Source organism: Eurosta solidaginis, chromosome X (genome assembly GCF_040869045.1).
Source record: "Eurosta solidaginis isolate ZX-2024a chromosome X, ASM4086904v1, whole genome shotgun sequence".
Classification (NCBI taxonomy): domain Eukaryota; kingdom Metazoa; phylum Arthropoda; class Insecta; order Diptera; family Tephritidae; genus Eurosta; species Eurosta solidaginis.
The window spans coordinates 54,947,352-54,969,251 of record NC_090324.1 but is presented as its reverse complement, the minus strand read 5'-3'; the positions used below and the strand labels follow the sequence as shown (position 1 = coordinate 54,969,251).

The following is a 21,900-nucleotide window of genomic DNA, read 5'->3' as shown; positions in this document are numbered from 1 at the left end:
CAGACAGAAAATGAAGTACAGCTCGAATGAAAAAAGGTAGGTACCCACGCCAGAGATACCAGTATCTCAAGAACGTCCCGATTTATTACCAACAGAAAGCGAAATTTTTCACCGTACAGCAGTGCTAAGCAAGTTAATGGATTTGGAGTTATCGACTAAAATTAGGGATACTACACTTGACCAATCTTTAAATTCCAATCTTGCAAGCTTCGCACTGGATGAATTTGAATTTGAGGAAAATGCATCCTCGGGAATGCCTGCTTCCGTCGCTGTCTCATCATTTGTAGCAATTGGGGAAAATGATGATATTTTTGAAGATTGAGGAGTACCCTTTAAAGTTGTTATGGCTCCACCAACCTTGATGTTTGTAAACTCATAATCAGTCACGTCTTTGTTGTTATTTTGCTTAGGATGATTTTTTTTTGGAGGGTGGGGCCGTGTGTAGAAGTCCACGAAAGTGGGGAAAGCTTCTGACCGCCATTCACCTGGGAATGGCCAGAGCGATTCTTTTGCATGCGGTTCAAGCAGCTCACTACTGCCGGTCGCTTGCGGCCAAGTATCCTCTGGGTAGCCGCTAAACACCCGTTTAGCGGTGAGCTAATGTGAGAAGGCGACAACCTGGCTAGGCCACTCTGACGTAATCGGTTTAAGGGCTAGCCGGGGGAGATTTCATCGGCAGCGTCTGTACACCTCTAGGTGCGAATGCAAGCGGGCGTCTGTCTTGGAGCAAGCGGCTCGCTATATAAACGTGCCAAGTAATATTTTCACCCCCGCTGAGCGGGTTGTGCGCTGCGCTTGGGACCCGCCACGTAAAACCATACTCCAATGAAATATAGCAACAAGCCTCGGATAAATACACTCTCTATTGATGACGACCATGGCAAACGTTTGAAGGACAATGAATTGAGGGCATGCACCTGGAACGTCCGCTCCCTGAATGGGATTGGTGCAGATGCCCGGCTGGTTGATGTCCTCGTCAAAGCAAAATCTCACATCACCGCCATCCAAGAAATGCGTTGGACGAAGCAAGGAAGAAAGAAGATCAAAAATTGTGACATATATTGGAGTGGCCATGCGAATAAGCGCAGTTTCGGCGTCGGATTCGTGGTGGGAGAGAGACTTTGTCGCCAAGTGCTGGCGTTCAAGCCTGTGGACGAGCGTCTCGCCGCTATTCGAATAAAAGCAAAATTTTTTAATATATCATTCATCTGCGCCCATGCGCCGACAGAGGAGAAAGACGATGAGGTGAAAGACACTTTTTATGAACAATTAGAACGCACATACGAGCGCTGCCCCCGTCATGATATAAAAGTCGTGCTTGGCGACTTTAACGCCAGGGTGGGCAAAGAAGGTGTTTTTGGCCCTACAGTCGGAAAGTTCAGCCTACACAATGAAACTTCTCCTAACGGACTGAGGCTGATTGACTTTGCCGGTGCTCGAAACATGGTCATATCAAGCACGAGGTTCATGCATAAAAAGATAAATCAAGCTACATGGCTGTCTCCTGATCGAAATACTCGCAATCAGATCGATCACGTTGTGATAGACGGACGGCATGCCTCCAGTGTTTTAGATGTGCGAACGATCCGAGGACCTAACATCGATTCGGACCATTATCTCGTTGCAGCCAAAATACGCACCCGCCTCAACGCGGCTAAAAACAAGGAACAAAAAACACAAGGAAAGCTAGACGTCGAAAAGCTTCAATCACAACAGACTGCCAATGATTTCGCAACTCGACTCTCACACCTGCTCTCTGAGGGCACAACTCATCCTGAAGGAATACAGGAGCAGTGGGAGCATATCTCCAAAGCACTTCATACTGCCGCCGAGGAAAAAATTGGTTACCGGCGGCCACGAAAAAACAACTGGTATGATGAAGAATGCCGCGTTGCAACCGAAAGAAAAGACGCTGCCTACAGGGCTACGTTAAAAGCGAGCGCGACAAGAGGAGTGTGTGAACGCTATCGTGAGTTGAAAAGGGAAGCGAGACGCCTTTTCAGGAAGAAAAAAGCAGAAGCAGAAAGGCGTGAGTGCGAGGAGCTTGAGCTGCTAGCCACTAGGAATAACGCCCGAAAATTCTACCAAAAAATACGGCGACAGACGGAAGGTTTTAAGACCGGGGCAAACTCCTGTAGGAATGAAAACGGCGACCTTGTAACTGATGTCCAGAGAGTGCTTAGATTATGGAGGGAACACTTCTCTGCTCTCCTAAATGGAGGCAGCAATTCACCGCGCAGAGATGAAGAACCCGATCCCGCAATCGATGATGATGGAATATATGTCCCCCCGCCCGATTATGACGAAGTTAGAATAGCAATAACCAGATTGAAAAACAACAAGGCCGTGGGCGCTGATGGATTGCCTGCGGAGCTATTCAAGTTCGGCGGCGAGGAGTTGGTAAGGCGCATGCAGCAGCTTCTTAGCAAAATATGGGCGGACGAAAGCATGCCCGACGGTTGGAATCTAAGTGTTCTTTGCCCAGACCACAAGAAGGGGGATACTGCAAAATGCACCAACTATCGTGGAATCAGCCTTCTTAATATCGCATATAAGGTCCTTTCAAGTGTATTGTGCGAAAGATTGAAGCCCACCGTGAACCGGCTGATTGGACCTTATCAGTGCGGCTTCAGACCTGGTAAATCTACCATCGGCCAGATTTTCACAATGCGCCAAATCTTGGAAAAAACCGTGAAAAGAGAATCGACACACATCACCTCTTCGTCGACTTTAAAGCCGCCTTCGACAGCACGAAAAGGAGCTGCCTATATGCCGCTATGTCTGAATTTGGTTTCCCCGCAAAACTTATACGGCTGTGCAAAATGACGTTGAGCAACACCAGCAGCTCAGTCAGAATTGGGAAGGACCTCTCCGAGCCGTTCGAAACTAAACGAGGTTTCATACAGGGTGACCCCCTATCGTGCGATTTCTTTAATTTGATGCTGGAGAAAATTATACTAGCTGCAGAACTTAACCGCACTGGAACAATATACTATAAAAGCGTGCAATTACTGGCATATGCTGATGACATTGATATCATCGGCCTAAACACCCGCGCTGTTAGTTCTGCTTACTCCAAGCTGGAAAAAGAAGCGGTAAAGATGGGTTTGATGGTGAATGAGGACAAAACGAAGTACCTGCTGTCATCGAGCAAAGAGTCAGCGCATATGCGCCTTGGCAACCACGCTACTGTTGGCAGCCATAATTTCGAAATAGTAAAAGACTTCGTTTATTTGGGAACCAGCATCAACATTAGCAACAACATCAGCACTGAAATCCAGCGAAGAATCAATCTTGCCAATAAATGCTACTTTGGACTAGTTAGGCAATTGAAAAGTAAAGTCCTCTCTCGGCGAACGAAAACCATACTCTACAAGTCACTTATCGTACCCGTCCTGCTATATGGGGCAGAAGCATGGACCATGACAACAGCAGATGAAGCGGCTTTGGGAGTGTTCGAGAGAAAAGTTCTTCGAAAGATTTATGGACCTCTACGCGTTGGCGATGGCGAGTACCGAAGAAGATTTAATGATGAGCTGTACGAGCTATACGCAGACATCAACATAGTCCAGCGAATTAAAACGCAGCGGCTGCGCTGGCTAGGCCATGTTATGCGAATGAAAGATGATGCTCCGGCCAAGAAAGTGTTTCTATCGGAACCCGCCTATGGAAGCAGAGGTAGAGGTCGGCCCCCACTCCGTTGGAAGGACCAGGTGGAAAACGATTTAAACTCCCTTGGTGTGACCAATTGGCGCCGGTTGGCGGAGCGAAGGAGCGACTGGTGCACCTTGTTGGACGGCCATAACCGTTTAGACGGTTAAGCGCCAATTAAGTAAGTAAGTAAGATTTTTTTTTCGTTTCAACTACCAATTGGTTTCCATTTAGGGAATTGCTGTTGTTAGTTATGATCACCCCGTTGGCAACATGATGAAATCTGGCACTTGCAGCTGGTGCAGAAGATGAGACTTGCTGACATAAATCCGTTGTGTTTCGTGCAGTTCTTGTATTCATAACATTGTTGCCACAAACACCGCTCGCTATATCAAAACGCGTAGAACATTGACCGACATAACATAGCTTTACAATATCATTTTAAGCCGTTATTGGGGATCTCTTTAACTTCTCTTGATGCTCAATATATTGAGCTGCATCTAATAATACTTTTAACCCTGTCGACATAGCAATTTAAAGAAGTTCAACTGGATGGTACTTATTTAAAAATAGTGATATTTCAATCCAATGGAAGGGATCAATACACGTCAACATCCAGTTAAATATGTGAAGGCAAAATGTCCAGATTTGAATTGTCAAAACATTATTCGAAGAACTAACGCTGTTTGCAGGCGCAGATGTTGCTATTATTGGAGCGGTTGCCGACGATGTTCTATTACCGACTGTTGCACAAGAGCCCGCATTTGTTACTCTATTTACACCAACTGAATTGTTTCCGCTTATCTTTAAGTTATTCGGAATACTGACAGTCACACTTCGTCCACTTACCATGCCATTCAGAGCACTCGGTGGTGATGATGATATCAATGATGATGACGATGAAATGCAACTCGAAGATGATGGAGATGGGGATGGCGTTGAAGGAGTTGGGGAGTCCCGTGTTAGCGACATGGCTGTCGGACTAGTATTTGCAGATATTGAAGATGTCTTAATCTGATGTTGTTGATTATGCTCCAACACACCGATAGACCTCGATGTCATGCTTATATTGGAAGAATTATTGTTATTGACGCTACCCGAACTGCTGGAGATGTTGCTATTTATATAAGTTTTAGATATCACAGGTGATAACGCAGTGGGCAGGGATATACTTGCACCAACCGGTGAGGACATGGTCGTGCTGCCATTACTTCCTCCGCTCGAAAAGGAGCTTGACGAACTATATAATATACTTCCTAGGCCAGAAGAAAGAGATGTAGTTTCATTCAACTGCTCCTTTTCACAATTGTTTAGGTCAAAGTCCAAAAATGGCCCAGGAAACATTTGTTCATACTTTGGACCCAACTCCCTTTTTAATGAAGCAAGCTTAAGTTGCGAATTTATTTTCGTTTTAGCTAATTGCTCCACTTCAGCTTCAAGCTCTTGATCTTTCTTTTTAAGGGTTTTAACATATTTAATCGCTTCGCCAATTATTGCTAAATTGGAGGTTTTCTTGCGTTCATCTTCTTTTAAAGGAAGTTGATGCTTCAGCTGTTCATAGCATTCTTTGAGGTGCTCCCGGCGATTTTTTCCCAATTTGTTATGCACTTCCCGGGTACCAGCCCCATTACTATTGGAACTGATTGTTCGCCTTCGGCCGCTGCCACCAATAACCGGTGTGACGTGCATCATTCGAGACGCAATTGCCGCTTGTTGTGCTGACATCATCTGCAAATAGTGACTTCCAGTCGTACCTTGTCGCGATGGCGACTGATTCCCACCAATGCAATTCATAGTATTGACGTCCTCGATGATCATGTCGCCTTCATCTCCATTATTTAGAAGCGATTTGTTAGCTGCAATTTTATGTGAAAGTGAAAAACTGCGTATGCGCGTATGCGTATCATCAATTTTTCTACACGTAACGGGTGGTGGGGTAAGAGGTTCTGAAGTTTTATAACGTATTGAGGAATTTGAAGGTGCAGATGTGCTGTTGATCAGCGAACATTTTGATGATATTGTCACCGATTGATGTTGTTGCTGTGTTTGTTTTGGTATGCTTATCGCTTTGGATGTTGCATCACCAAGTGTCGCTGCTGGCGATGCAATACGCAAACCATCATTCAGCAACATTTGTTTATTGGCAGCAGCGGATACGACAACAATATCGCCACCACTGCCACTATCAACAAGTCTAAATGTTTTTGTTTTACTATTATATTGACTACTACAAATCCCCATACTGTTTTCCTCGTGCATTGGCTGTGGGGGAGTTTGTTGTTGTAGTTCTTGCTGCTCGTTTAAAGTATGAATAGTTTGTCTTGGCGGGTATAATACGGCGAGCCCATTATGCTTCGTGGATGATTTAATATGCGATGAGTCCAATACTTGTTGCTGTTGAATACCAACCATTTCCCGCCATTTTTTTGAATAATGACTTAGCCCAACGTGCTAAGTTCTCGTCCGTAGTACGTCTTCTTAAATGATTTATAAACTTTGCCAATCTGGTGGCTTCCAATTGCTTTCTGGTAACCGGTGAGCATTCCAATGAAGAAATAACAGACACGACTGAATCCATATTGACCACATCATAGTTTTGGTCCAGCGATTTACATAAACGTAGTGTTAAATCATATATATGTTGGGTATTCATTTATACAAGCCTACACGAACCCCAAAAATTGTGAAAGGTTGTAATGAAAGATAATAAATTTCTCCTTCCTTATCGATTATTTTTATAGCATTGATTTTCAGGATGTTTCAAAATGTAACATTCTTATTATTAAAAGAAAACACGCTTTTATAAAACATACATGCGCAAGTTTAAGAAACTATTGCTGACTAACCAACGGAGTTGAGGAGTTATATTCTTATCCCGAAGTCTTCGAGTGCTGTCATAGTGCCATTAAATTAAATGTATATGCATCCTTTTAAAGAATGAATACTTTATCGGTACGGGTAAAAAAAAAAAAAAAAATCCGTTAACCCGTTGGTGCCAGTGTATCATTTTGAACACGTTCTCAACATCTTGCATGTGTTTTCGAAAAGAGGCACGTATCTGGTTAGGTGCAACCTATGGGTAGTTGAGCATGGATTTTGATTTGATTGTATTTATAGTTAAGAAGGAAACGGTTGGTTTCCATTTTAACTATTTTTTAATAGCTATTTCAATACATACATTTTGTTGGTCTCGCGACTTTGGCCGAGTGTGTAGGTGTGCTGTCATCCTCGCTCGGGGTGAGCGGGTGAAGTTGGGTTGATTTGCTGTCCCCGCTCTGGGAGAGCGGGTGAATTGTGGGTTTGATTTTGAAGATGAAAAATAATTGTTTTGTGGCAGATGGGGATCTGCATTAGGGTGGTTGATTGGCCTCGGTTGGCGAGCGTTGGGTTTTGAAATTTTGAAAATTAAAAAAAAAATTATGGGCCGAGTGCCTTTGTTTTCTGTGGCAGACCGAGGGTCTGCGTAAAGGCTTTTCTGGTATACTCGTTTTGGGAGAACGAGTGAGTGGGATATTTTTTTTTTTTTTTTTGAACGGAGGGATGTGGAGGAACGGGGGGGATTGTTAAGCGAAGCTTTTGGTCCTCGCACAATCTATCTCCGTGGGAAGAAGGATCAGTTTGACCAAAGGTCGTCTGACTTGACCCTTCTCGGTTATGAGGTCGACTACACGTACTCGGTTATCTTCTCCGGGGTGTACGTCGACGACTCTACCTAGCCTCCACTCGTTGGGAGATAAGTTGTCCTCTTTGAGGACAGCGAGATCTCCCACTTTTATATTTTCTTTGGGATGCTTCCACTTCACTCGTTTTTGAAGTTCGGATAGATATTCCACCTTCCATCGTTTGCAGAAAGTGTGATGGAGGGCTTTGAGCTTCTGCCATCTGTTTATTATGGAGGCCGTGCTTTCGTTCACATCCGGTTCTGGCGGCGCCAGAAGATGGCTGCCTGTTAGGAAATGTCCTGGAGTTAGGGGTTCCAGGTCCGTTGGGTCATTCGACCCCGGACTGAGAGGGCGCGAGTTGAGGCACGCCTCAATCCGGCACAAAAGTGTTTGGAACTCCTCCATAGTATATTTGTGGGGAGAAGCGATCTTTTTGAAGTGGCTTTTGAAGCTCTTCACTCCCGCTTCCCACAAGCCGCCCATATGTGGAGCGCCAGCGGGAATAAAATGCCAAGTTAATGCTGGATGGCTATACTTGGAGACTGTTTTGTCTCGGCTTTCTGCCAGGAAGGCTTTGAATTCCGATCGTAGAAATCGGGAAGCTCCGACAAAGTTCGTACCATTGTCGGAGTAGATGTTCTTCGGACATCCTCTTCTCGCGATAAAACGCGAAAAGGCCGCGAGGAAGCCTGGGGTACTAAGGTCACTAGTGGCTTCTAAATGGATGGCCTTAGTGGAAAAGCAGACGAAAAGGCATACGTAGCCTTTTGACAGTCGACATCCCCTACCGCGCTAGCTTTTGATGTCGAAAGGCCCTGCAAAGTCTACCCCGGTATTGGTGAACGCGCGGGTAAAAGTAGTCCGTTCGCAGGGAAGGGTCCCCATAAGTTGGGACTGTGCCTGCTTTCGGTGAATAATGCAGGTTTTGCACTTGTGGATGATGGCTCTGATCATGGTCTTGACATTCGGTATCCAGTATTGGGTTCGGATAAGACGGAGCATGAGCTGGTTCTCGCCATGAAGGGAGTCATGATGAGCCATCATAACTGTAAGGCGAGACAGCCTACAATTGTACGGCAAGATGATCGGATGACGCTCATTGTATGACATGTCCTTTGAAGCCCCTAGACGCCCCCCTGTTCTAATAATATCATCTTTGTCGATGTATGGGTTGAGTGAAAGGATTTCACTCTTCCGATCAATAGGTTCCCTATTTTTTAATTTTAAATATTCTGTACCGTAAAATTGTTTCTGGCAGACTCGTATTAATGCTTGAGTCGTTGCCTTAATCTCATCGGCTGAGATTATGCACGACTTTTCTTGGAACACTGCTTTAGTTTTAGGATGCGTTCTTTTATAGAATCTCCTAACATAGGATAGAACCTTCAAAGCCCTGGGTAAATGTGAAAAACGGTCGAGAATATCTCCCTGATCTACCCTTGTCGTGGCATATGTTTGTGCCCTCTTCTCCTCAACGGACGTTTTGTATTCGGTCTCTTGTGCTGGCCAGTGGGAATTGTCTTCTTGCAGCCAAGAAGGTCCCTGCCACCACAACGAATTGTTGACCAACTCTGATGCAAGTAGTCCTCTGCTTCCTAGATCCGCTGGATTAGATTCCGAGTCCACGTGAAGCCAGTCCTTTCTACCGACCATATCGATGATCTTAGTGATTCGGTGTGCGACGAAGGTTGACCAGGAACAGGGCGGCTTTCTTATCCAAGCGAGTACGATGGTTGAATCCGTCCAGAGGTGAACTTTTGCTGGCCCCAAATGAATGTTTCTGAATATTGATTCCATGATCTCTGCAAGCAGCACGGCGCCGCATAGTTCTAAAAGTGGTAGCGAGATGGTTTTCACTGGAGCTACTCTGGTTTTCGCTAAAAGTAAGTGTATGAAAACCTGATCGTTTCTTTTCACGCGCATGTATATCGCTGCCGCATATGCTTTCTCGGAGGCGTCACAGAAGCCGTGGATTTCTATGTCGTCTTCCGGTGAAAAATTTACCCACCGCGGTATCCTAATGTTATCTATTTCGCTATAGTGTTGGGTGAAATTTTCCCACCGTTCTAAGGTAGTTGGGGAGACAGGTTCATCCCACCCGGTGCCCTCTAACCAGATGTTCTGCATTAGTATTTTTGCTGCTATGACCATTGGTGCAAGCCAGCCTAAAGGGTCGAAAAGTTTGGCTATAGCGGATAGGATTGCGCGTTTGGTGATGATCTCGCCATTCTCTAAAACTCCTGCGGTGAAGTAAAACATGTCTGAATGCGCGTTCCATCGTATTCCGAGTGCCTTCACCGAGCTAGCCTCTTCGAACGCTAAGAAGTCCTCGCTGAGTAGATCCGTTTTGGGGATGTCCTGAAGGATTTCCTCACAATTTGATGTCCACTTGCGCAATGGAAAGCCAGCTGAGTGTAATGCATCGCGAATCTCGTTTCTTGCTTTGATAGTTGACGCTATTGTATGCCCTCCAGATAAAACGTCGTCGACATACATACTTTCGCGTAGTATACCCGATGCTATTGGGAGGGTATTTTCTACATCATCAGCCAATTGTAGAAGTGACCGTATCGCGAGGTAGGGGGCGCAGTTTACACCAAAGGTGACAGTCTTTAGTTCGTAAAGACTGATGGGTTCGTTGGGGGATGTTCGATGGACAATTCTTTGAAATTTGGCGTGATTATCGGTCACCCAAATCTGCCTATATATCTTTTCTATGTCGCTATTAAAGACAAAGCGGTACAGTCTCCAACGTAGAATTAAAATAGGCAAGTCTGCTTGGAGTACTGGCCCTGGGTGGAGTATGTCGTTTAGACTAATGCCATTTGCTGTAGGACTTGACGCGTTGAAGACGATGCGCACCTTGGTGGTGGTACTTTCCGCCTTTACAACGGCGTGGTGGGGCAGGAAATAATTATCCGAATCGTCGGATGGTACATTATTTTTAATTTTTCTCATATGTCAAAGCGTTTCGTATTCAGATAACACCCGAACATATTCTTTCCCTAACTCTTGGTTTTTTAGTAATCGCCCCTCATTTCTGAAGAATTGTGAACATGCGCGCTTTAGGGACGGTCCTAATTTAATATTCTCAGGGTAATCCTGCCTGAATGGTAGCGAAACTATATACTTCCCATTTTCATCACGTTTTGTCGTTTCCTTAAAAATTTGTTCACAATACCTTTCTTCTTCATTAAGCATTTTGTTTTTGGGAACATTTTCTATCTCCCAGAAAGCTTTTAATTGGTTGTCCAATGCAACCTCGTTATAAAATGACATGATGCTCATCGTTGGATTCGTTGCTTCGATGCGACCGGTTAGTATCCAACCGAACACTGTCTCTTGGGCCAAAAGTGTATTTAGTACATTCTTTTTCAGACCGCTCAGTATTATTTGGGGATATATGTCTCCTCCAAGTATGAGGTCTACGTCTTCGTTGATGTAGAACCTCTTGTCTGCCAACACCAAGTCTGGGAATGCCTGCATAGTCATGGCATTGATATGGCAGGATGGAAGATTCCCAGTGAGTTTGGCTAGGACTAGAACGGGTGTAGTCAGGCTGAAGCAGGCATCCACTGGCGAACGTAATTCAATTTTGGATGCCTCTTTCACCTGAGCTGACACCGCATTTGTGATGCCTGAAACTTGGGCATGCATTTTCCTCGCTGGCAAATTGATTCTGCGTTTCAGTCTTTCAGTTATAAAGGAACATTCAGACCCTGAATCAATTAATGCCCGCGCGGAGAAGTCGGTACCATTATGGTGAATGTGTACGAGAGCAGTTCCTAATAGCACACCTGTGCTGGAATTCGTATGACAGGATGTCACATTTTTGTTCCCGTTTGACCCTGGTTTTTCTGATTCCTGTCTCGCTAATGCCTGTCTAGAAGTAGAGGGCCTATTATCGTAGGAGTGTTGGGGCGGGTTGTAGGTGGTGTTTTTCTGTAGGGTATCCGCATGCAGGAGCGTATGGTGACGAGAGTGGCACGTATTGCAGTTGTAGGAACTGGTGCATCTGGTCACTGTGTGTCCTGGGGATAGACAATTCAGACAACCACTTGTAGATTTTATGAATTTAATCCTTTCTGGAGGGGTTAACTCGCAAAAGCGTGAACAGTTGCGTAATCTGTGTTCAGCGGATTTACACATTTTACAAATTGATTTTATTGTTTGCTTGGATACTTTCGTTTGAAAAGCACCAAGTCTTTTCGTAGGGGTTTCCGTTGATTGTCGCGACGCGTTTGGTTTTTGCACTTTCGAAGTGGCATGCCCTGTAAAACCAGACACTGTTTCAAGTGTCAGAAACCGATTAGACAGGAATTTATCCATATCCTCCTACTTGGATATGTCCATTTTATGGTCTATACTTTGCTCCCAAAGAGCCAGCGTGCTCTCTGGTAACTTGGTTGAGCATAGATAGGTCAGGATTGCATCCCAATTGGAAGTGTCAATTTTGTGGCATTTGAGGGACGAAATACAATTATTTATATCATTTTGCAGCTTTTTTATTGAACTGTCACACTCACTTTCTACCTTTTTTAAGTTAAATAAAATTTGTAGTTGTGTGTTAACTAAGATACGTTTGTTTTCGTATCTTTCACACAAGTTTTTCCAGGCCATCTCGAAACCTTCATTTGTGAGAGGGCATTTTTTTACGATATCTTTTGCTTCGCCTTGCGTTTTGTTGTTGAGATGGAATAACTTTTCCACCCCTTTCAAACTAGAATTGTTTATATATATTGCCGTGAACAGGTCGCGAAAAGTTGGCCAAGACAGATAATCCCCTTTAAACACTTCCGTGTCGCAAGCAGGGAGGCGAATTTTATGCGCATGAGGTTCTTGCTCAGGGTTGACGTTCTTTTCATCCTTCTTATATTTTTCTGCCTCAGCAGATATAGACGCTGAACATCGCACGTAGATTGCGTATGCTGCCTTTTGCTTCTTTCTGATCGCCATAACGTCATCCGCTGACACCTCATCAATCCCAATAGCGAATCAAACGCAGACTTTACCTTCTTCCACAAGAGCCGCAACTCTTCCTGCTGTATTGCAAGGGTGTGTTTGCTATGGTCGCTCTCCGGAATAAGGCTGTAATCTTTATCAAACTCTGCGATTGATTCTGCTAAACGGATGTAGGTTTCCATTGTTTTATTTACGTTTATTAACGAGAAAATTTCCGATTAGAAAAATAGAACTCTTCTGAGTTAATATGCCTGCCCAGCCCTAAATAAAAACTATTGAACTTCGAGTTTACTATTTATTTTGTTTATTGCAGACTTTTTGTCTTGGTAGCGACAACGAAAAGGGTTTGTTTTATGGACTTTTTGTCACAGCAGTGAAAAATAGCAAACGATATTATGTACAAACTTTTTGTCTCAGCGGCAACAACAAAAAGGGGACCACTCGCCACCTCCACAAATAATGGGTGTATTTTTGAGAAAGTGAAAAAATGCGTGCAATATACGCAACTAAGCGCAAGAAAAAAGTGTAAAAAGTGTTTAAAAAGTGAAGTGAGCACCGGATTAATTAAATTAAATTGAACTTGATTTCGTGTTTGTGATGTGCAAATAAACAACAAAAAAACCTATTTAGTATGGTGCGGAAAATGAGGTTAGGTTACCCTCTTCCTTGTGTTGTGTCTGGAAAACCTTACCACTGGTGGGGGGATAGACCAGATAATCACAAGGACTGAAATAAATTAACAAATCAAGTGGTTTAACTTTTAAAATGGAAAAATGGTGCCCACTAAGTAATTTCACTTTTTACACTTCTTCTCGATTTCAATATTTCGCGCACAACACAGGTGTTTTCTTTATTTTTCTTCAATAACACTTAAAAAAAAATGGCAAGAAATATAACACTTACTTCTCTTTGTGCTGTGGCTTCGGTATTTGTATAATATAATCCCACTTTTCTCGCTGTTGTGTTTGGCTGCTACGGCAATCCTTTGACAAATTGTTTAGTATGTAACTCCCAAACTTCTTTGGTGGGTCTACTGGAATGAGCTTTGGCAAATAAATCCTTTAATGAGTTTTTGTGGCAATTCGCAAGTTTTGTAGTAGGCAAAATCCTTCGGCAAAAGTTTTTGAGGTTGATAAATTGTGCTGTGTTGTGGACTGTATAACAAAGAGGCGCTTTTAGTTCCTGGTGAGGAGGACCAATGTTCGGCCTGAGTGCGTCGTAAACCGCTCAAAAGAAATAAATAAGAACACAAAGAGGAATTTCCTCGTTATAATATAATATTTAATTTAGAGTGAAGGAAAATATACACTGTGGTTACAATATTACCTTGGTGTTTTAAGTGACGATGGTGATCCTTGCGACGTGTGCTGGTTGGCGGTCAATCGAGAAAGAGAGCGGTTATCCCGTTGAGGACAACCGCTAAGCCGCGAAAAAGTCCTCTGGTGTTAAGGAGGGGAAAAAAAGCCACACACACAACAACCCCCACATATACGTGCATGGGTGCTGACAACCCGCAGACACACGTGCATGCGTATGAAACGCATGCATGTGCATGCATGCACACAAATGCGGCGTGAGTGTGGGTGGCTGGAAATATTATTAAAACGTTAGGGAGGGGCGCCGTCAATCAGATAAAAGTTAGGCATTGGGCCTAAACAATTATCTTTTTTTATTTTATAAATTATTATTTTAATGGACTGTATGTTATTTTACTTAGAGAGAGGTCACTATGTACCTGATACACCTTGTCTTTATTCATTGGGGGCGAGCACTGGGGGCTCCAAGGTATTGGCTGCGGGATGAGCCACCTTGTTTTGCTTTGAAAAAGCCCTATTACGCCTTGTATTTATTCATTGGGGCGAGCACTGAGGGCTCCAAGGTATTGGCTGCGGGATGAGCCACCTTGTTTTGCTTTGAAAAACCCCGCTTTCGGATAAAAAATTTAAACTATTTCTTTAGAATAATTCACTAACAAGTTGAGAATTACAAGCACACTCAATGGCTAATGAAACAAACGAAAGAAAACAAAGTCATAGTTTAAGTCGCTTAAACATGCTCCCCCCCCCCCCTAGACGGCTTAGTCGTCTAGTTGTAATTCCATAGGAGCCGGTCATCCGGCTCGAAGGACCATAGCTAAGCGTTGGGCAGTTGAGGGCGAGCAGTTTAATTTGAGTTATAAGGGAGTAATTTGATGCGCTTTTAGGCGTTGCTTTAAAAAACCCCTATTACACATTGTATTTATTCATTGGGGGCGAGCACTGGGGGCTCCAAGGTATTGGGTGCGGGATGAGCCACCTTGTTTTGCTTTGAAAAACCCCGCTTTGGGATAAAAAATTTAAACTATGTCTTTAGAATATTTCACTAACAAGTTGAGAATTACAAGCACACTCAATGGCTAATGAAACAAACGAAAGAAAACAAAGTCATAGTTTAAGTCGCTTAAACAAATGGGATTAAGCGTTCATCTGCTGTAACATTTTCGTACGGTGCAAACAAGTAGGGAAGATTTTCAACCCAATTTTGATATAAATCTCGAATGGGTGCCAGCTTGTCAGTGGGTCTCAGTGATCTGCGGTTTTCTTTATCATCAAAGCGAAGAATTCTGCTGATTTCACTGAAACGACCCTGGGACATAATACTACGGAATATTGGCCTTCCGTGCGTTTCATCCCAAAGGCTACATAAGCTTTCAGATTGTGACCTGTAAACACCTGTATGAAGTGGTTAGATTTAAAATCATGGGATATTTTGTCTTGAACTTAGTTCTTTACCTGCCCAAAGCAATACGCCAAGATACGCGTTGAACTCAATTTCATCTATTTTCTTGAATTTATCAGGACTTCTCTTAGTACCTTCTATGTTACTAAACTCTATTACAATTTTTTTCATCTCCTTTGTGAAGCAAAGGTCAAATGAACTTTTGAGTGAAGTTATACGATGCACAGCGTACTGTGTGATTCCAGGTTTTCCTGGAATAATATTTTCTTTTGTTACCCTTGATCTTTCCGGTAAAGTAGGCGATAACGACCACATTACACTTTTATCTTTTGAGCTGTATGATGCTGAATTTTCTTCATAGCCATGCTCAGATTGGGTATCAGAATCAGAATCAGAGCTTTCATCCTCTAAAATCTCTTCAATTTCGAAGGTTTCATCATTCACATCACTGCAATCATCTATATCATCATCAATATCGAAAATCTCATCTACCATTTGCTGCAGTTGCCTTTCAGTACATAAAACTGTACAAAATAATGTTTCAACAATATGTTGAATTTCACTAAATAGAAAATAACACTTACACTAGGTCTATCCATGCTTTCAATATTTTTCACAATTTTCTAATTCACTTTATCACTATCAAAAACTTCTTGCTCCGCCAAGTTGAAAAAGTTTACTAACATATATCTACTTTTTGGTCTCTCAGCTATTGCGTCAAATTATTTCATTTGAATTAATCACAGCCCACTATAACTATCTAAAACAAAACGGCTACTTTTTTTGAAATCATCTATCAAAGCAAAGCCTACTCATATATAAATTCGAATTCGGATTCAAAAAGTGGAACAGCTGTTATATTCATATTATTCTTATCCCGAAATCACAGATGGCGCTGAGAGATCACACCCAACATTTTTCTTTATATTTTAGGGTATTTTTGTGGATTTGAGTAACAGTTGATACAAAATTATTCGATTGCTTCAATGGTTATTTGAACTGTATATATTAATTTGCCTGTGGTCATCAGATGACCTTAATGGCAAATAAGGAAGTTTATGAATAACTTTTTTACTAATGCAAAAAAATACTTTTTTTGTTAATTTAAATGTAAAATAATATTATTTAGGATAAGGTAACAGGAAATTTTAATAATGCTTTTCGTTTCAAGATATCGGCAATTTTATCTTAAAAAGGCCATCAAATGACCTTAATGACGCAGAAGGGTTAATAAAAAATTAGCAAAATCGGAAAACGACCACGCCCACTTTAAAAAATGATATGGTGCAATAAAATACTAAAATAAGAGAAAATTTCAAAATGGGCGTGGCTCTGCCCTTTTTCATTTAATTTGTCTAGGATACTTTTAATGCCATAAGTCGAACAAAAGTTTACCAATCTTTGTGAAATTTGGTAGGGGCGTAGATTCTACGACGATAACTTTTTCTGTGAAAAAGGGCGAAATCGGTTGAAGACACGCCCAGTTTTTATACGCAGTTGACCGTCTGTCCTTCCGCTCTGCCGTTAACACGATAACTTGAGCAAAAATCGATATATCTTTACTAAACTCAGTTCACGTACTTATTTGAACTCACTTTATATTGGTGTAAAAAATGACCGAACCGACTATGACCACGCCCACTTTTTCGATATCGAAAGTTACGAAAATTTAAAAAAATGTCATAATTCTATACCAAATACGAAAAAAGGGATGAAACATTATAATTGGATTAATTTATGACGCGAAATATAACTTTTGAAAAAAACTTTGCAAAATGGATGTGACACCCACCATTTTAAGTAGAAGAAAATGAAGAAGTTCTGCAGGGCGAAATCAAAAGCCCTTGGAATCTTGGCAGGAATACTGTTCGTGGTATTACATATGTAAATAAATTAACGGTACTCGACAGATGATGTTCTGGGTCCCCCTGGTCCACATTTTGCTCAATATCTCGAAAACGCCTTCACATATACAACTACCACCACTCCCTTTTAAAATACTCATTAACACCTTTCATTTGATACCAATACCTTACAAACAAATTCTAGAGTCACCGCTGGTCCACTTTTATGGCGATATCTCGAAAAGGCGTCCACCTATAGAAATAAGGCCCACGCCCTATTAAAATACTCATTAACACCTTTCATTTGATACCCATATCTTACAAACAAATTCTAGAGTCGCCCTGTCCACCTTTATGGCGATATCTCGAAAAGGCGTCCACCTATAGAACTAAGGCCCACGCCCTTTTAAAATACTCATTGACACCTTTCATTTGATACCCATATCGTACAAACAAATTCAAGAGTCACGCTGGTCCACCTTTATGGCTATATCTCGAAAAGGCGTCCACCTATAGAACTAAGGCCCACTCCCTTTTAAAATACCCATTAACACCTTTCGTTTGATACCCATATTGTACAAACGCATTCTAGAGTCACCCCTGGTCCACCTTTATGGCGATATCCCTTAATGACGTCCACTCATAGAACTATGGCCTACTCCCTCCTAAAATACTCTTTAATATCTTCCATTTTACGCACATGTCATACAAACACATTCCATGATTTTCCCTTAATTTGTCTCCATAGCTCTCAGCTGAGTATGTAATGTTCGGCTACACCCAAACTTAGCCTTCCTTACTTGTTTTATTTTAGTTGCACTGTATTGTTCTCAAACATTGACAAATTAAAATGCAGTTCTGTAGCCCATTTAAGGTAGTCCAAATCAAAGATACTTTTTTATACATTTATATTAAGTAGCTTTCATGTTTGTCCCCTTATTTCCATACGAATTTTTGACCCACGGAAAAGTCTTTTTCGTAAACTTACCGTTGAGCTAGACACTTGATACTTAGAGCAAAGTTCAGATCTGGGAGACAGTACAACGCAAGTGAAAAAAAAATCCGCTAGGTGTGGCACGGATCGAGATATACAGAAAATTAATTTTAAAATGGAAATTTTGCTATCGAATTTTAACTAACTTTTCGGTGATCCAGAGATTTGAAACTTAACACATAGTTTGCGAGCACTACAATTCGTGGAAAACAAAATGCCGCCAGGTGGATGACGAATCGAGATAAACGAAAATCCCCGAAAAAACGCAGGTAATCTTGCGATCGATATTTAAGTAACTTTCCGGTAAGCTAGAGACCTGAAACGTGTTACGTTAGTCAGAACCCGGTGACAATGCAATATTTTATCAAAAAAATTTCGCAAGATGGCGCATGGATCGAGATATTAAGAAAATTTATTTTGATTTGGGAATCTTTCAATCCATTTTTAACTAACTTCCCGGTGACCTAGAGACTTGAAGCTTGGCACACGGTTCGAGGATTGGGGTCAATATAATCCACAGAAAAAAAATTCCGCTAGGTGGCGCGCTAAGTGAGATAACTACAAATCCTTGAAAAACGAGGGGAATTTTGCAATCGATTTTTTATTAACTTCCCGGCCAGCTGGAGATATGAGACTTCAGCCGTGAGTCAGAACCCGGTGACAATACAATATTTTATCAAAAAAATTTCGCTAGGTGACGCATGGATCGAGATATTAAGAAAATTAGTTTTGATTTGGGAATTTTTCAATCCATATTTAACTACCTTCCCGGTTACCTAGAAACTTGTAACTTAGCACATAGTTTGCGAGTCGATAGCACTACAATTCGTGGAAAACAAAATGCCGCCAGGTGGCAGCGAATCGCGATAAACGAAAATCTCTGAAAGTCCCCAAAAAAACGCAGGGAATCTTGCGATCGATTTTTAAGTAACTTCCCGGTGAGCTAGATACCTGAAACTTGGGCCGTGAGTCAGAACCCGGTGACAATGCAAAATTTGATCAGAAAAGTTTCGCTAGGTGGCGCATGGACCGAAATATTAAGAAAATTTATTTTGATTTGTGAATTTTTCAATCCATTTTTAACTAACGTCATGGTGACATAGACTTGAAACTTGGCACACAGTTCGAGGCTTGGTGACAATACAATTTATAGAAAACAAAGTTCCGCTAGGTGGCGTGCTAATTGAGATAACTACAAACACCAGAAAAACGAGGGGAATTTTGCAATCGATTTTTGAGTAACTTGCCGGTGAGCTAGAGACTTGGAACTTAGGCCGTGGGTCAGAACCCGGTGACAATGCAACATTTGATCAAAAAAAATTCGCTAAATGGCGCACGCGGATCGAGATGGTAAGAAAACAAATTTTAATTTGGGAATCTTTCAATCCATATTTAACTAACTTCCAGGTTACCTAGAGACTTGAAACTTGGCAGTTAGTTAGGGGCCTGGTGACAATACAACTTATAGGAAACAAAGTTACGCTAGGTGATGCGCTAGTCATGATAACTGCAAATCCTTTAAAAACGGGGGGGGGGGGGGGGGTGAACTAGAGACCTGAAACTTGGGCCGTGAGTCAGAACCCGGTGGCAATGCAATATTTGGTCAACAAAATTTCGCTAGGTGGCGCATGGATCGAGATATTAAGAGAATTAGTTTTGATTTGGGAATCCTTCAATCCATTTTTAACTAACTTCCATGTTACCTAAAGACTTGAAACTTGACACTTAGTGAGCGACCTAGTGACAATACAACTTATAGAAAACAATTTTCCGGTAGGTGGCGCGCTATTCAAGATAACTGCAAATACTTGAAAAGCGAGTGGAATCTTGCAACCGATTTTTAAGTAACTTCCCGGTGAGCTAGAGATTTGAAACTTGGGCCGTGAATCAGAACCCAAAATTCCAAATGCCTTTTTGTAGGCAGCACTAAAAAAGTGAAAATAAAATGATGATAAAAAAATTTTAAGGACTTTATATAAATGGACCAAAAAATAGAAGGCAATTTTTTCTTTAATACATAAATAATCTTGTTGAATTTTAAGTAAAAAAACTTAAAAAATACCTCTTGTAAAAAAATTTTGGGATTTAAAATTATAAAGATAGAGCGCGTGCTTAAATTTTAAATAATCAATTAGTTAATCCCAAGTACATGGTTTGCCTTCAATGGAAAGATTGCGCTCCACCTTTATAGTTTTATATCCCAAAATTCTTTTACAAGAGCTATTGTTAAAGTTTTTTAGTCAAAATTCAACAAGATTATGTCTGTATTAAAGGAAAAATTGCCTTCTATTTTTTGGTCCATTTATATAAAGGTAGTCTTTAAAATTTTTTATCATCTTTTTTTATTTGTTATTTGAATCTCCTTCCAACTCACAAATACTTTTAATTTGTGATTCGAAATACAATTTATTTTTTATTTTATTTTAATGATTTATTTTCTTTTTTGGCCGTCAGTATAAACAGTTATTTTATCTTTTTGAGCTCAAGGCCGGATTAAATAAAACACTTTTAATTTTTTAATTTGATTTGTTTTATTTTAAATATTTGTCAATATTTCGACTTCACTCTGAAGTCATTATCAGGACTGACTGCAAAAAACAATAAAATAAAAACATTCATTTATGCATCGACACCACTTACATCTTCAAATGCGCTTTCAAGACTAACATTAACATAACAATTATAAAAAAACAGCGATTAAAAATCTAAACAAACAGAGTAAACAAATGGAAAACCGTAATTGTAAACAAAAACTATAAAACAACAAATTGTTAGACGGCGAATAGTACATCGATACATACATATATATTTGTCATTACAGTGTTGTTGTGAAATGAATACGAAAACTTTTTATGTTTGTGCGGGTCTGTAAAAATGCATTACATGCTTTAGTTGCTTTTTATAAGGTTGCGGTAGACGTGAGAACAATTCGCGATGTCCGTTTTCAAATTCATCCTCTTATTATTAGGGGTGTCCACTATATGAAGCATTTCTAATGTGAAGCGTTTGTTATAATTTTTCTCTACTTCTAAAATGGTTGCATTGTCAAAGTCTGGATAATGTTCTGTTTCATGGCAGTGGGATGTTAAAGCCGTTTTGTTGTCTGAAAAATTGTTCCTTAATTTTATATTAGATCTATGTGCGTATATCCTTGTCTTCAATTTTGTTTTTATAGTACCCACATATACTTTCTCGCATACGTGGGACCCGTCGCCATTGCAAGGAATCTTTTAAACTACATCCGATTTTTCCTGTGTTGAAATTTTATCTTTAAGGTTCCTAAAAATTTTCCGTAGGGTGTTGTCATATGTGGAAGCTAACCGCACGTTCTCTTTATCGTACATGTTTGAATATTTTATTCTCTCCGATAATTTCGGGACATACGTTGCAGACTTGTAAATTTTGGCATCTCTAGTCTCTTTATTACCTACATCACTGGGTCGGGAATAATAATCACGAATTATTTTCGATGCTAACTTTATGGGAAAGTTTTTGTTTTGTAGAATCTCTTTGATAGTTTTTATGTTTTTATCGTTATAAATATTGTCGTTGATCGATAGAACTCGTCTGACGAAGTTGTTGGCCGTGTTCAAAATTGTTCTCTTTTCATGTTGTGAGTGAAAGTTTATAAGCCTCCCCGAGGCTGTTGGTTTTTGATACCAATCTATAGTTAAGAAGTTATTTCTTTTGATTAGTAATGTATCTAAAAATGGTATTTCCCCATCTTTTTCTATCTCAATTGTAAATTTGATGGATCTGGAATAATAACCACGAATTATTTTCGATGCTAACTTTATGGGAAAGTTTTTGTTTTCTAGAATCTCTTTGATAGTTTTTATGTTTTTATCATGATAAATATTGTCGCTTATCGATAGAACTCGTCTGACGAAGTTGTTGGCCGTGTTCAAAATTGTTCTCTTTTCATGTTGTGAGTGAAAATTTATAAGCCTCCCCGAGGCTGTTGGTTTTTGATACCAATCTATAGTTAAGAAATTATTTCTTTTGATTACCAATGTATCTAAAAATGGTATTTCCCCGTCTTTTTCTATCTCAATTGTAAATTTGATGG

At 40.9% G+C, this 21,900-nt stretch overlaps 2 protein-coding genes across 2 annotated transcripts in view; one reads left to right on the top strand and one right to left on the bottom strand.

Annotated features, from left to right (window-relative positions):
• The window catches only part of LOC137234942 (nuclear factor 1 X-type-like), a 2,160,399-nt gene that overhangs the window by 1,611,355 nt on the left and 527,144 nt on the right, over window positions 1-21,900 (top strand). The gene's annotated exons all lie outside the window — the stretch shown is intronic.
• LOC137234429 (uncharacterized) lies at window positions 4,186-6,063 on the bottom strand. The gene has a single exon (XM_067757975.1). The coding sequence runs from the start codon at window positions 6,061-6,063 to the stop codon at window positions 4,186-4,188; it is 1,878 nt and encodes a 625-aa protein (XP_067614076.1).

Coding starts and splice junctions, on each gene's coding strand:
- LOC137234429 (XM_067757975.1), bottom strand. CDS start 6,063: ATGGTTGGTATTCAACAGCAACAAGTATTGGACTCATCGCATATTAAA.